This window comes from Octodon degus, unplaced genomic scaffold, assembly GCF_000260255.1.
Source record: "Octodon degus isolate 3935 unplaced genomic scaffold, OctDeg1.0 scaffold00148, whole genome shotgun sequence".
Classification (NCBI taxonomy): domain Eukaryota; kingdom Metazoa; phylum Chordata; class Mammalia; order Rodentia; family Octodontidae; genus Octodon; species Octodon degus.
In genome coordinates, this window is record NW_004524724.1 from 6,219,762 (window position 1) to 6,233,348 (window position 13,587).

The 13,587-nt window shown below is 49.8% G+C and overlaps 1 protein-coding gene across 2 annotated transcripts in view; it reads left to right on the forward strand.

The window, feature by feature from the left end:
• Positions 1-13,587, forward strand: part of Sntb1 (syntrophin beta 1) — a 227,324-nt gene that overhangs the window by 139,488 nt on the left and 74,249 nt on the right. For both annotated transcript variants that reach the window (XM_023702316.1, XM_004642264.2), the window contains exon 3: positions 291-498. In XM_023702316.1, coding sequence (XP_023558084.1) covers positions 291-498 — 208 coding nt within the window. The remainder of the gene's footprint in view (positions 1-290; positions 499-13,587) is intronic.

Below are 13,587 nucleotides of genomic sequence, written 5' to 3' on the forward strand. Positions count from 1 at the left end.
ACAGAATTTGATCTTTTTATTCCAAAATGTTCTCAGCTGACAAGCAGGGAACAGTGGGGTAGAGCAGGTCCTCAGCTTCTTTCTGGCCTGTACAGCAAGGCCAGGAGAGTGAGGGTGACTGATAAAAATCTGGGATTCATGCCTGTGTGAGTGGAGGGAGAAGGGGGGATCCAGCAAGGTGAATCATGGGAAAGTGGCAGGGTCTCGGAGGAAGCATGAAGAAGTAGGTCACGTCTGAGGGAGCCGGCTCGGCCAACGCACCTTTAACGTCCTTCTCCTGGTTCCTCCAGGCAGTTTGAAATCCACTCCCCGGACACTAAGCACATGGTGATCCTCAGGAGCAAGGACTCCGCCACCGCCCAGGCCTGGTTCAGCGCCATCCATGCCAACGTGAGCGAGCTGCTGCCCCGGGTGATCAGTGAGGTCCGAGAGCAGCTGGGGAAAGCTGGCCTCGCGGGGGGACGTGAGATCCGGCACCTCGGCTGGCTCGCGGAAAAGGTAACGAATGTGTTCCTGTCTTTGTGGTCGTCCTCCAACCCTGGGCCGCAGGCCAGTTCTCTCCTTAGCAGGCCATGCGGGTGTCTCATGTACTCCAACCAATCGCCTGCCTTGTGCACTGTGCAGAGAATTTCTCAGTCAGCATGGATGCCCCAACCTGCTGTCACATGCGAGGCAAGCTGCATGTGTCCACAGATTGCTGAATGGATGCACAAGCAGATGGGCAAAGAGCCTGAGTTTCATAGCTATGTGTGAAGGGCACGAAAAATACTGCACACTCATCACAGAGCTGCTGCCCAGGGAGACGGGGAAGTCGATGCGGGGGAGGGGGTGCTTCGGTGTGTTTGCTTGTTCACTGCTGGTCCTTTAGGGATATTTCCATCTGTTACCTTTTATACATGATAACTGCAGTAGGGAGAGCAAGGATTTCTCGAGCAAGTACTCTGTGCTAATTTTTGTACATTATCTGCCTGCGGATTCTTCGTGCTTGGAAGCTGACCTGGTCTGAATGCTGTCACTAATGGGCAGCTCTCTAGGGGCAGGGGTTGTGGGGAAGGACTGTGTTTAGAGAGAATAAAGGCAAAGAGGCAAAGTTTCTATCTTGGGGAGGACAGCTGCAGTGGGAAAGGCTTTGTATCACATTAACCTTTTTTTTTTTGGAACCAGGGATTGAACTCAGGCCCTTGAGCTTGCCAGGGAAGCACTTATTCCACTGAGCCAGCTCCCCAGCCCCTAAAACTTTAACTTTTTTTTTTTGGCTTTGTATCACATTAACACTGTCACTGCGATGGATTTTCCCAAGGTAGGTGATATGTTGGTGACAGGCAGTAAAGCTCTCTTTATGTCACCTGTTGAAAGTCACCCTTTCTCTTTTTTCAGAGGACTGAGCTTTTGCCACTGTGCCTACACCTGGGTACTGTCCCTTCAATCTGACCTCCACCTGGGTACCGTCCCTTCAATCTGACCTCCACCTGGGTACCGTCCCTTCAATCTGACCTCCACCTGGGTACTGTCCCTTCAACCTGACCTCGCACGCTAGAGCACAGGGGCTTCATGCACAGTTTGGCCCCCCGGTACCTCGCATAGGTGCAAATGAGAATAATGCTGGTAGCACCAGCGGCCCTCATGCAAAGTCCCGTCACCTGAGGAGGCCCAGTCACAGGGCTCTCGGAAACTGTGCTCGGGCGCGGCATTCGGCTGCTTCCAGCATTGCTCTTCGTGCGCTGCAGCTCATGCATCGGCCTGGACCGCAAAGGTCAATTCTGAGTGGGGTGTTCAGTCTCATACCGTCTCATGTCCTGTGCCTCAGAGAGCTGGAGGTAAATACTGGTGGCGCCAAAATGATGAGAAGCCCAGCTAGAGGCAGCCTCTCAGGGATTTATGCGTCAGACTTCTTGATAAACGCAGCAGCACACATCTGGATGACTGACACAATTTTAAAAGTCAGAGTCTCACACACTCTACTTTTTAACTCTTTCCAAATCCGTATTTTATTAGGAGGGGGACTACTAGCTGCGAATCTTTCAGATGCAAGGGACAGAAAGCTCAGCACTTAGTAGGAACAAAAAGAGGGTGGACATCTGATAGCTCCCCTGTCCAAGAGCAGGCTCTGGGCATGGGGGGACCCAGAAATTCAAATGACAGTATTCTTGCACCTTCCTCTTTTCGGTGTCCTGCGCACCCCGCTGGGTCCTCCTGAGCGAGCCCTCTCTCCTGGGCCTGGAAGTTCCGGGTTTGTTTTCCCTGATGCTGCCTCTCTCCGTCAGTTGAGGACCCTGCTCCTCAGTGCACCGTGGGCCTGGGATGAAGCCTGCGGAGACGCACAGGGATGTCCGCCCCAGTTAGTCCTAAGATCAGCCTCGCTTAAGCCTGAGTAATAACAGATAAAAGCAGTGGTTCTTGTATGAAAAACAGGGTGTTGGGCGAGGAAAGGAATGAACGAATGTCCTAGAGGGGCAAAAGCAAAAGGCGTTCCTACAGAGGAACAGAAAGAGCTGATTCTGGTGAGACACGTCCCCACTTGGTCAAGGCTCTGGTGGACCAGAGTGGCTCAGTGAGAGACGGTGGTGAGTTTGAAAGCAAAGACTGGAAGGGATGCAGTGCAGGGGTTGTTCTTAAGTTGTAGGCAAAGGAAAGGGAGTGACAAGAGGAGACAAGCCTCAGGGCTGGCAGTGATGAGTGACACCACCGAAGTGGAGCCCGGGAAGGAGGGACAGTCACCTGAAACCAGCAAGCTCTGTGGCTGTAAGGAAGCGCTGTCCACTACCTGTGGGCACTGATGCCCTGCGAGTGGCTCCTGATGGCGGTGGCTAACGGGAAGCCAGGGCCGAGCGTACCCTGAGGTGGGTGAGGACCTGAGGCACCAAGGATGAGACAGCTGGAGGACAGGCAGCGCACATCCTCGGCTCGCCACGAAGCTGCGTGGTCCCTGCCCGGGCCGCTCTCTCTCCTCTCTATGTTTAAAACCATTACCATTCAGGACCTGAGAAAGGAAAGGGTATCTACACCTGTCACAGTCACTCTTCTCTCCTCGCTGGGACAAACACCCAACATGCAAAATGAAGGAAGGAAAGGTTATATAGCTCACAGTCACTGGAGGTTTCAGCCCACACTCAGCTGGCTCCAAGGCAGAGCGGCACATGGCAGAGAGCAACCTTTCATGGCGGCGGCAAAGAGCAGAGAGCAAAAAGGAGGAGTAACAGCAGCAACAAATCTCTACAGGGAGCAAGTCTGTCTCCCTTGAGTTGCATTCAGGGCATCCGCCCCAGGCTGGGAGTAGCACTCACACCCATAATCCCAGCAGCACTCACCAGTAATCCCAGTGGATCATGAGTTAATCACAAACTCTAGAAGTCTGCCCCGTGACTGCATGAGGCTTTGGGGGACAACGAGACTCAGACCATAACAATTCTTGTGACATTCAGTTTTGCCGACGGCTCCAGTTTTCGCCTTTTGTTCATGCTAGATATTAACAGAATTGGTGTTAGGAACCATGGTAAAAGCATAGAAAAACCTCCCTCATTTTTACGCAACTGTTGGGGATGCTTGCTTGATTATTTTATCCAGTACGTCCGTAACAGTGGCAGTGACTTACCAGGGACAGTTATTAGAAATACAAATATCCTATAAGGTTTTCATTTTCAGACTTCTTAAAAGATAACCATAGATCATATCCAAGAGGACAAAGCTATACTGAAATTTAAAAAAGAATGTTTACTACTAAATCCTAGTTTGGAGAAATATCAATGGTTTTTAACCAAATATTACAATGAACAGCAAATCCCTAATACTGTGCCTTGCTTGTATTGTCACAAGTATCAATGACTTTTCTTGGTATTTGTAAAGATATAACATGTGGTCCATATGTACTCAGCTGTAATTTACCTTAAATTGATGTCCTTTGTCTTGTCCTACACTAGTAAGCTTTGATTGTGTGGATGAATGACCATGGTGCTGTTACAAGGTTCTACAGATTCAATTTAATTCCAAGTTTTTAGAAGTGGAATTTACATGAGCTAACAATAATATGAAATAATAACATAAATTTCCTTTTGAAAATCCTGTTCAGTGCAAATTCTAAAGCCTCCTTGACTACCAGGAAGAAAATGTGAAATGAACATTATTCTTCCCATGTGTAGTCTGGAGAGCAGAAGAAAGGCTTCTGGGAAATGTTGGCATCTCAAGGGACTGCAAAGGAAGGGCCAGCTGCACCTCAGGAGGACAGAAAAAGCAGCCGAGTGGAGGCTGAGTCGGGGCAGCCTACAAAAGGGCGGCAGGCAGGGCCGAGGGGGTCTGCAGGTGCCCAGGAGGAAGTGATTAGCGCATCTGTGGCCCCAGTTGTGAGGGGTCCGCAGAGCTGGACAGGATGGCCTAAGTGTGATGTGGTGGGTAGCTGGCGAGCTTCCTGTACCAAGTTAGGGGGCGGAGAACTGAGAGGTGCTCACACCCGACCTCTTCTACAGATGAGGCATCTGGCTCTGCCTCTGTTACTCTTCTCTCATTGCTGGGACAAATACCCGGCACCCAAAATGAGGGAAGGAAGATTTATTCAGCTCACAGTTACTGGAGATTTCAGTCCACACTCAGCTGGCTCCAGGGCAGAGGGCACAGGGCAGCAGTTCATGCATGGCAAAGAGCAAGAGGAGCCAAGGGAGCAGCAACAGCAGCAGCAGCAGCAGCAGGGGCAGCAGAGAGGAGGTCTGTTTCTCCACCTCTCTTACATTACCTTCAGGCAGTCCGCCCCAGGGCAGGGGCAGTACTCACACCCATAATCCCAGCAGTCTTGGACCCATAATCCCAGCAGTGCTCAGACCCATAATCCCAGCGTTGGATCGTGAATCAATCCCAAAATATAGAACTGTACCTGAGAGACTGTATGAGGCTTTGGAGGGACAAATACAAACCATAACAGGGTCTCAAAGAATGGAAGCGTTTGAATCACAACAGAAATTACTAGAGAGTAGGACAACGCTGTGAAATCACTGTTTGCTTCACTGAGGTTGGAAAGAAGCCCTGCAGCTCGTCCGCTGCAATCACCTGTGTGCTGTGAGCCTCAGGAGCCTTGCTGTGGACCCTGCAAGGTCGAAGTCAGTGCGCCCTGAGCGGGCTGTGTCCCTTGCTGCGCTGACCTTGGTCCTGTGAGGCAGCCGCCATGGTAACACCCCAGAGCAGCGCTGCCTCTGGACACTGTCACCTAGACAGACTGCACACGCCAGCGTAAAGGCAGCTGGCCTCGAGCCCTTGGCTGTCTGTGATCCCCTCCACTCCTGAGGGTACGCGTTCCTCCCTGAACCCTAAAATGCTTCCAGCCCAACACATTTTCTCAGTCATTGCTTTTCAGGTCTTTTTAGTTACCTGTGCACTGAGTCCTTTCAGTGTGCCCATGTTACACAATTTGAGAAAAACAATTTAAGTTCTGACTCCCTGGCTGCATAGAAAAATGGTAATAAATAGGGAGGGACTGGCAGAATCGGGAAGCTCTGTTTTGTGCTTCTTTGCTTCCTGGGCACTCCTGTTTGCAGGTGATTTCTTGTTTGGTTGAATATGCAAAAACCCCACACAGCCAGACAAAAGACCCAATAGGGAGTGCGGAGAATCAAGCCTGGTGCTCAGGGCTGCTCACTCCTGGTTCAGGTTCCCTCCGGCAGGAGCGATAGAGTTGCTGTACCTCCCAAGGAGGTGCTGCAGGAGGGACTTGGTGATTCCTGTTCGTCCTGGGCTGCGCCTGTTTCAGGCGGGGTGTTTCAGCGATCCCAGACTTAGGAGGAAATTCTGGATCTGCTGAGTCAGGGTTCTAAGACGGTTCCTCAGGCGGGCACAGCCAGGTCTGACCTTCTCTTTCTCATTTCCAAGCCTGCACTTTTCACAAGGCTGAGCTGATAACGGGCCAGGGAGCCGCGAGTGAAGCTTCTAGATCCACCTCTGAGCTGATCTGTGGACCCAATGCCCAGCTCCAGCACTAAGAGATGAGGCAAAATCTCTCAGATCTTCTCCCTGTAATCAGAAAACTGAGGGAAGAGCCACGCCTTTGAAAGTCCCATATTCGGCCTCTTCCACACCCATCTGTGTCTTCAACTGGCCCCTATTTCTTCTGACCCTAAAAGTTCACAAAGTGACTCTTAGTCATCTCTTTCATTCTAGAGGATGCCATTAGGCCTCCTGCTTAGGCTTCTCCTTTAATAACATCCATCCTGCTCTGCTCTCTTCCTAATTTTGTACTGTAGAAGTCCAAAGAGCAGGTCTTACAAAAGTCATCTTTGATAGGACAGATTAAGGGTAGACAATCTGTACACATGCAGGCAACATATTCCCCTTGCTTTGTACATTCTCATTACCCAGGAGTTCCAGAAGCCATGGTAGATAAAATGAGAATAAAAGTTCAAAGGGCTCCCTGCTCATAGTTGACCAATGGTTACATAGATAGCAGATGTTCATGCTAACTCTTGACCAATCACATGCTTTCTTTCAAAACCAATGGGTGACTGCTCACCACACAGCCATTAGCCAATCCACTCCCAGGCAAGGAAGTTTGCACTTGTGTGGCTCCTTGTCTCTCCATGACAGATCTAGATGATATTTTACAAGAACAGATATAGGAAGAGGACATTCTCCAACAATAGCACAATAAAAGGCAGCATAGTGATCCTGGAAATGAAACCTAAATCAAACATCAGTGGAATTATAGACGAAATAGTTGATCACAGGAACATTTATCCTGGCAGGCTGCTGTAGGTGGTGTTCAGTGGAATTTGGTGAAGGTACACTGGCAACACAGGTGAAAACAGCAGTGGCGAGGGACAGCAGCTGCAGAGGAAGAGCAGCCCCGGGTACTTCACACCACCGCCTGCGGCAAGGCAATTGCTGCTAACTGACCCAAGCCTAGGAAAGGTGTGACAGTTTGCCAAGGAATGCGTGCCTGTTCTGTCTCAGGAGTTGTAGGAGGCCAAAGAGCCAGCCAGCTGTGTTCAAAGAAGCTCTACGGATCTTTTTTTTTTTTTTTTTAAACAAAGAAATAAAGCAATGTAACTCCCAATCTTTCCAATGGTTAAACTGTAGACTGGTAAGTAAACATTAATTTTAGTATATTATTCATTTCTCTACACAATCGCTGACAGTAGAAAATTGCAATATTTTGATTAAAAACTCTAAGAGTCATGGAACAATCCCAGTTTTTTCAACTGATTATTACAACCATCTGTCAGACTGCAGCTTTCAGAGCTGTTATTGTCCAGCACTACTGGACAGAGGCAGTAATGCTTACTTTTTTTTTGCGGAACCAGGGATTGAACTCAGGCCCTTGCGCTTGCCAGGGAAGCTCTCTCTGCACATATAATGCATAAATCTGCCCTATTTCTCGCATAATTAGTACTACCTTTACTTCTCGGTAAACAACAGTGATTTATTCGTATCCCTTCCAAATTCCACATTACTGTTACGACCAGTAATTTCATTCTTCCACCCCCTTGCCCGCTATATTAAAAGAATCTCAAGGGTCAATGTAAAGTAGCCCTGGCCTGAATAAAGCAGTTTGCCTGTAATCAAGATCTTGACAGGGTAATTAATAGAATGGTATTTCTGGAGTCTCTAAATATATCAACCTTACCATCTGCCTAAAAGTCACCTATGCTGGAATTTCCCACCATTTCTTCCAAGGAGAAAATAGTCTCTGACCTGAGGGAACTCCCCTCCGATAAAAGATAGAAATAGAGCCACTTCGCAGGCCAGCCCTGGCTTGTGTCACCCCGACACCGAGCCAGTTGGTGACACTGGGAAGCAGACTGTTAGCACAATTAAGCACTAATAGGCCTGTTGTGTTGCTTTCAAAAGCATTCATTGGATTCCTGCATGAATCACTTCTGAGATGGAACAAGGTGGAAGGAAACCCGGCAGTGGCTAGGGTGGCTTCCTGTTCACCTTTCGCTACAAGTGCTTAAAGCTAAACATACTTAAATGTGACTTAATTCACATTGTCTCCAGCTTCCACGTGTTCCAGGAAAGCAGGAGGGATTTCACACGGGGACAGGCAGGTGACAGAGGCAGCCGTGACGAAGGAGCAGGAAGATCCCCAGCTTTCTGCACACCCTCTGTGTTCATCTCCTTGTGACTCCCCAGAAAGAGACTCCCCAGAAAGAGTGGTGGGGACACATACCTTTCGCACCTTGCAGGCTGGTCCTCCAAGCTGCATAGGGTCCTAAATCAGGACCACAGAAAAGGCGATAGAGATAAGATAAAAGTTCTCCATACCTGGCAACATGGCTACTAGAGTGTGAAGCTCCATCTTACTTCCATGCGCACCAGTGATTGCCCCTCTTTTATAAAATAAGTGTCTTACGGCAAAAAAATGATTCTCCTAAGGATTTCTGTTAGGTGACATTTCTGTTTTTCTTGTGACAAACAGGAGACTTAAAACTAATTGCAAGGTGTTCTGATGTATTTGAAGCAGTCTTACTCCGTGGTGTCACGCTAGGTTAGCAGACAGAAACGCAGGCACCAGCCTCCAGCACGCAGCTTCTGCCCTGCAGCCTTTTCTCGCTTGTTTCTCCTCCTCCACTTCAGGGCTTCATTTTGAATATTAACTGGGACCCAAAGTAATTTTACCTTGAGTCTAGAGCTGTAAGACCAAAATAAAGCTCTCCCAAAAATCTATTGTTCATTTGCTTAGCATCTTTCAGAGGATGAATATTTTTTGTTTATAAATAACTTTTTCAAAATCTAAACTATGTGGGTAGTCCTTTGTTTATCCATTTGCTAAGTATTATGGAATACCTATAATTAATTCATTCAATAAACAGCAATCTATTATTTATTTACTTAGCATGTTTTAGGGGATGAATATATTTTTTGCTTATAAATAATGCCATGATTTTTTGAAATCTAAAATATATGGTTAGTCCTTTGTTTATCCATTTGCTAATCCATACTATTGAATACCTGTAAATAATTCATTGGATAAATGAGTTTTGATTACCTGCAGTGTGCCCAGTGAGTGTAGTACCGAGGCTAAGGTGGGGGGTAAAGCAGACAAATAGCGAGCTACGCACACAGGCAAGCACCGAGCTATGTGGCAGCGTCCGCCCCGGGGAAACAAACACGTTAGTGCTAAGTGCCAGAGAGAGGGTGGGTGAGACCTGCTGCATGAGAGGAGGTGGTTTGGCTTGGAAAGATTGCGCCAGTGGCCTGCAGGTGGAAGGACATTCTGAAGGAGCTCGCGCACAACCGGGCAAGACCACCACAGGAGCTGGGAGCTCCAAGTGCAGGCAGGCGAGAGGCTGCCGTGTGTTTCCATGTCAAGCCTGTGAGAGCCCACGGGGGGACTCAACCAGCCCATCCGGTGTGGGAGGGTGAGGAAGGGCTTGAGCTGAGTTTAAAGACGAGGTAGAGCGAGGCATTCCAGCACTCAGGGGCAGCGTGTGCAGAAGCTGAAAGCCACAGAATGCACGGCTTCGTCTGAGAAATCCACCGATCTTGTGTGGCAGGAGCACTGAGGATCTGTAGTCAGGTGGCACTGCCTGTCTCAGTAACTCCCCAGGCAGCTGCACCTTGGTTCCCTGTGCAGCGGTACTGCACTGTTAGAATTCTTTTCTTTGACAAAGCCAGAGGATTTTTTAGCAATGTGGGAAATCTACTCTAGGGTCCTGTGGGCATCCCCTTCCACCCCGTGAACCACTTCTTTTCTATCCTGCTTGGCTCAGCTCAGCCCCCTCCCCTGCTTAGGCCCTCGCTCCGAACCTGGCCTGGCCCTGGGCCTAGAGATGAACCCTGCACACGAAGGAGGGTGGGCAGCTTGTGCCAACCAACTGACCGGCACCTCACCGAGTGGAAGGCGAACAGTGTGGGTTTCCTGGGAAAAATGATACGATAGCATTTTCTGGTGCTCACCACTGCTCTGCTACAAGTTCTTGTGTGCTTGCTTACGAATTCAGTCTTTGTCCAGTATGCATAAATCTCGAATCTCAGACCTGTCTTTCTTCCAAGGCGTTGAGGCGCAGTAGCCACTGCTTGCTGTGAAATCAGCTGGGCTCCGTGTACAGCACCCGCATGGGTGAACGCTCCAGTGCCTCGTCCTCCAAAGCTGTTCTTCTTAGGGTCTCTACTGTCAGGATGACATGAGTCGTAGAGCACAAATGAATATCTGCTCGGTGCTTGTGTTAGTTACTTTTCTCTGTGGCTGAGACCAGATACCTGACACCCAAATTAAACAGGGAAGGTTTCGTGGAGGTTTCAGTCTGTACTCAGCTGGCTCCAAGGCAGAGTGGCCCATGGCAGAGGGGCAATAATTCAAGGTGCTGGAAAACAGCAAAAGCAAGAAGAGCAAAGGGGAGGTGGGAGAGAGCAAGCCTCTTTCCCTGCCTAGCCCCATATGCAGGCTCCACCCCAGGGCGCATGTAGCACTCATTGGGCCACCAACAGAGCATGAACTCTAGGAGCCCACCCCATGAGTGCGTGAGGCTTTGGGCGTCATCTAGACACCAACCATAACAGCGGTTTGTGGAGTGATTGTGTAGTCAGTTTCCTGTAAGACTCAAGATCAGCACCAGCCACCTCTCACCAGATGTATGTGGGGGCCAGGCCCACGTGGGAGGTGAGCAGCCCAACCCGGCAGAAGCAGGGCCGGCCTGTCGGGCAGCACCCAGCTTCGCGGATGGTGAGGGATGCTCAGGTCACGTAGTGCTCAGAGGGATTCTGTCAGCAGGAGGCGCAGTCGCAGAGAGTAAGAGTGGCTCTTCTGGCTCCTCAGAGCCGTGATGGCCACCGTGACCTTTGTATTTTTAAGTGATTTTATGAAAACATGAGCACTACGTGCTGTGTCATTTTATACAGGACGTTCTGGGATTTGTTACTTTTTCTTACTCAAACAGAGCAGGACTACAAATGAAGCTAATTCTAAGTGTCAGTGTTGGGCTAATCAGCGAGCCGCTATCAGCATCGAGCTCGTTTTTTCTACCCTTTATGGCAGGGAAATCTGCAGTCCTGCCCTAAATGTACTGTTAAGCAATCAGTCACTTTGAATCATGACAGACCTAGAGATGTGTAGGAACTTCTCTTTCCTAGTGTTTTTCTATTCCTACTAGGATTTGGTGCCCTCTAAAAACAGGGTCTCACTGTGCAGTGCTGGGATTACAAGCATGCGCCACCATGCCTGGTTTTGGTGGCCAGCACAGCGGCGTCGCATGTGATGTGACAGTGGGGAACAAACCTGAGTTCTTGCGCTTACTAGGCAGGTGCTTAGACCGCTGAGTGATTTCCGTGGCCCAGAACAGCGGCTTTTCAAAGGGCTTTTTATTACTATATCCAGCTAAAGAAGCAAAAGCAGGAAAGAAAATAAGGCAAAGGGCTGGGGAGATAGCTCAGTAGGATAAGCGTTTACCTAGCAAGTGTAAGGGCCTGAGTTCAATCCCCCAGTACTGCCAAAAAAAGAAAAAAAAAAGAAAAAGAAAGAAAAGAAGGCAGAAGAAACCCAAGTACTCCTGACTTTACCTCCTTTGGCTTAAACCAGCCTGTGTATTCAGGCGACAGAAATGATGTCCGCGCTCAGGCTTGCCTGAACCCTCGGCGGACCTTGGGCTGCAGAGCTGGCTCCCTCATGGTGGCGTTTCCCAGCTAGAAAGATGATAATGCCACTTGGATGCTCAGGCTTCTCCTCTTTAGGCATTAAAGCCAATGAACTGTTCACGTGAGTGAAGAGGCAGATCGATAACTGGGAAGCCAGTGGCTCCTGCGGAGCGATCTCTCCTCGCCTGAATGTTTAACGAGGCCCCCGTGCTGCTCGCCCGCCCTAGCGACTCCATTGAGCAGGGTGGGCGTGTGCACTGGGGGCTGGTGCCGAGCCGCTGGCCTCTGCATCGCAGGCCCTGGCAGAGACTCTGAGCTGAGCGCAGACCATCAGGTCCGTGTGATGATTCTTGGCTCTGCCGCTAGTGTGCAGCTAATGAGCGGCGTGGTGCACCACTAGCCCTGGGCCTGGTGGCACTGGTGCCAGCCACACGGTGAGTCAGCGTCAGGGAGGGCAGCGAGACGCCTGTGCACAGTGCGTCGCAGGAGAGAGCAATTAGAAGAGCCGCGCATCGCTGTGCACCTGCGGTTTCATGGCTGATGGGAGGTAGGACGCGACCAAGAGGTGGGAAGCCTGGCTATCTTCTCTCTCCTCTTAAATAAAAGCCCCTCCGCGTCCAAGCAGTGCTTTATGAACTATGAAATAGGGAGGGAAGTTGAAATGCTAGAAGAGTCAGCCAAGGGCTTTTATTTCCAGAAGGAAGCTGCCACCCAGCCTGCTGTGAGTAACAGGAGATTTGGGGCCCGCGGGCACACCACGTGGCCTCACCACTAGGACGCTGGTGACATTTCAAGGCAATGCTGTGTCGTCTGCTTTTCTGGGGAGATGGCAGGCCAAAGCCAGGGTACAAAAGGGCACGCATGCCACTCCAGCCTTCGGATCTGCTTTCCAAAGGCGGGTGTGTAAAAATCTCTACCAGCACATTCTTTGCGGTATAATATGCTGGAGCGAGAAGCGTGTGCAGTTTGTGCTGAGCTGGTTGCCTGCCTGCTTCGGGCAGATTGGCTGAGCTGGTGAAGGACGCCAGGACACTTACTGTACATTCACTAGTGCTAGTGAGGCTGGGGTGGCGCGTGACTGTGGGCAAAGTACCTCTTAGACGTTCTACTGATTGCCTCGTATTACAGGTGAAGAAACCGAGGTCAGAAAGGATAGGTGACTGGGGGAAGGGCACCCACTGTGAGCTTAAACTCCTGCTGTAGGGTCGGCCCTGCTCCAGGCGCAGACTGCTAGTAGGAAAGATGGTCTCTCTCCTCAAGTATTTATAGGGTGATTAATGGTGAAACCAATAAGCTGAGAAGTTTCAAAATCCAGTCGTGCGTAACAGAGAAAATGTGTGCGCGAGGCTAATGCAGTTCTCCTGCTTGAGACCTAGCACAGATCTTCATGTGACGAGCCAGAGAGCCATGCGAGCGAGGGGCTGAGAATGCAGTCCGGCTCGAGGAAGGGCCCAGAGGAAGAGGTCGGGCTGGACAATACAGATGTTGTAGCTATCACCTGCGAGCTTTTAGGAATTACATGTCATCGCTTGAGCTGCAGGACCCCACTGTGCCTTCTGGTCTTCCAGGTGTTCTCTGCTAAGCCTGGAAACCATCCAGCCCAGCGGTGGGCAGCACAGCTGGAGCAGCTGCATGCACAGAGGCACAGTGGGCAATAATTCAAGAAGAACAACTTTCATTTTTTAGATGGGGGAGAATAAAAGAGGAGACACAGTTTGGTGAAAAAAATTATTTTGATGAGATTTTAAAAATTCATTACTTGGGCTGGTCAGATAGCTCAGCAGACTAAAGCACCTGCTTAGGCAGAGCGCAGTGGCAGGGGTTCGATCCCCAGTGTGCACTGCCAGCCCCCCCCCAGGGGCACACTGAGAGGCAATTGAGACTGGGAGTGGTGGCACGTGCCTGTAATCCCAGCACTTGGGAGGCGGAAAACAGGAGAATCACTACTAGTCTGATCTATGTAGTGAGACCCTGTAGGCCCTGTACTAAATACCCAAAAGAAATCATTTCTTTTAAAAAAACAACATTGCTCCTTCT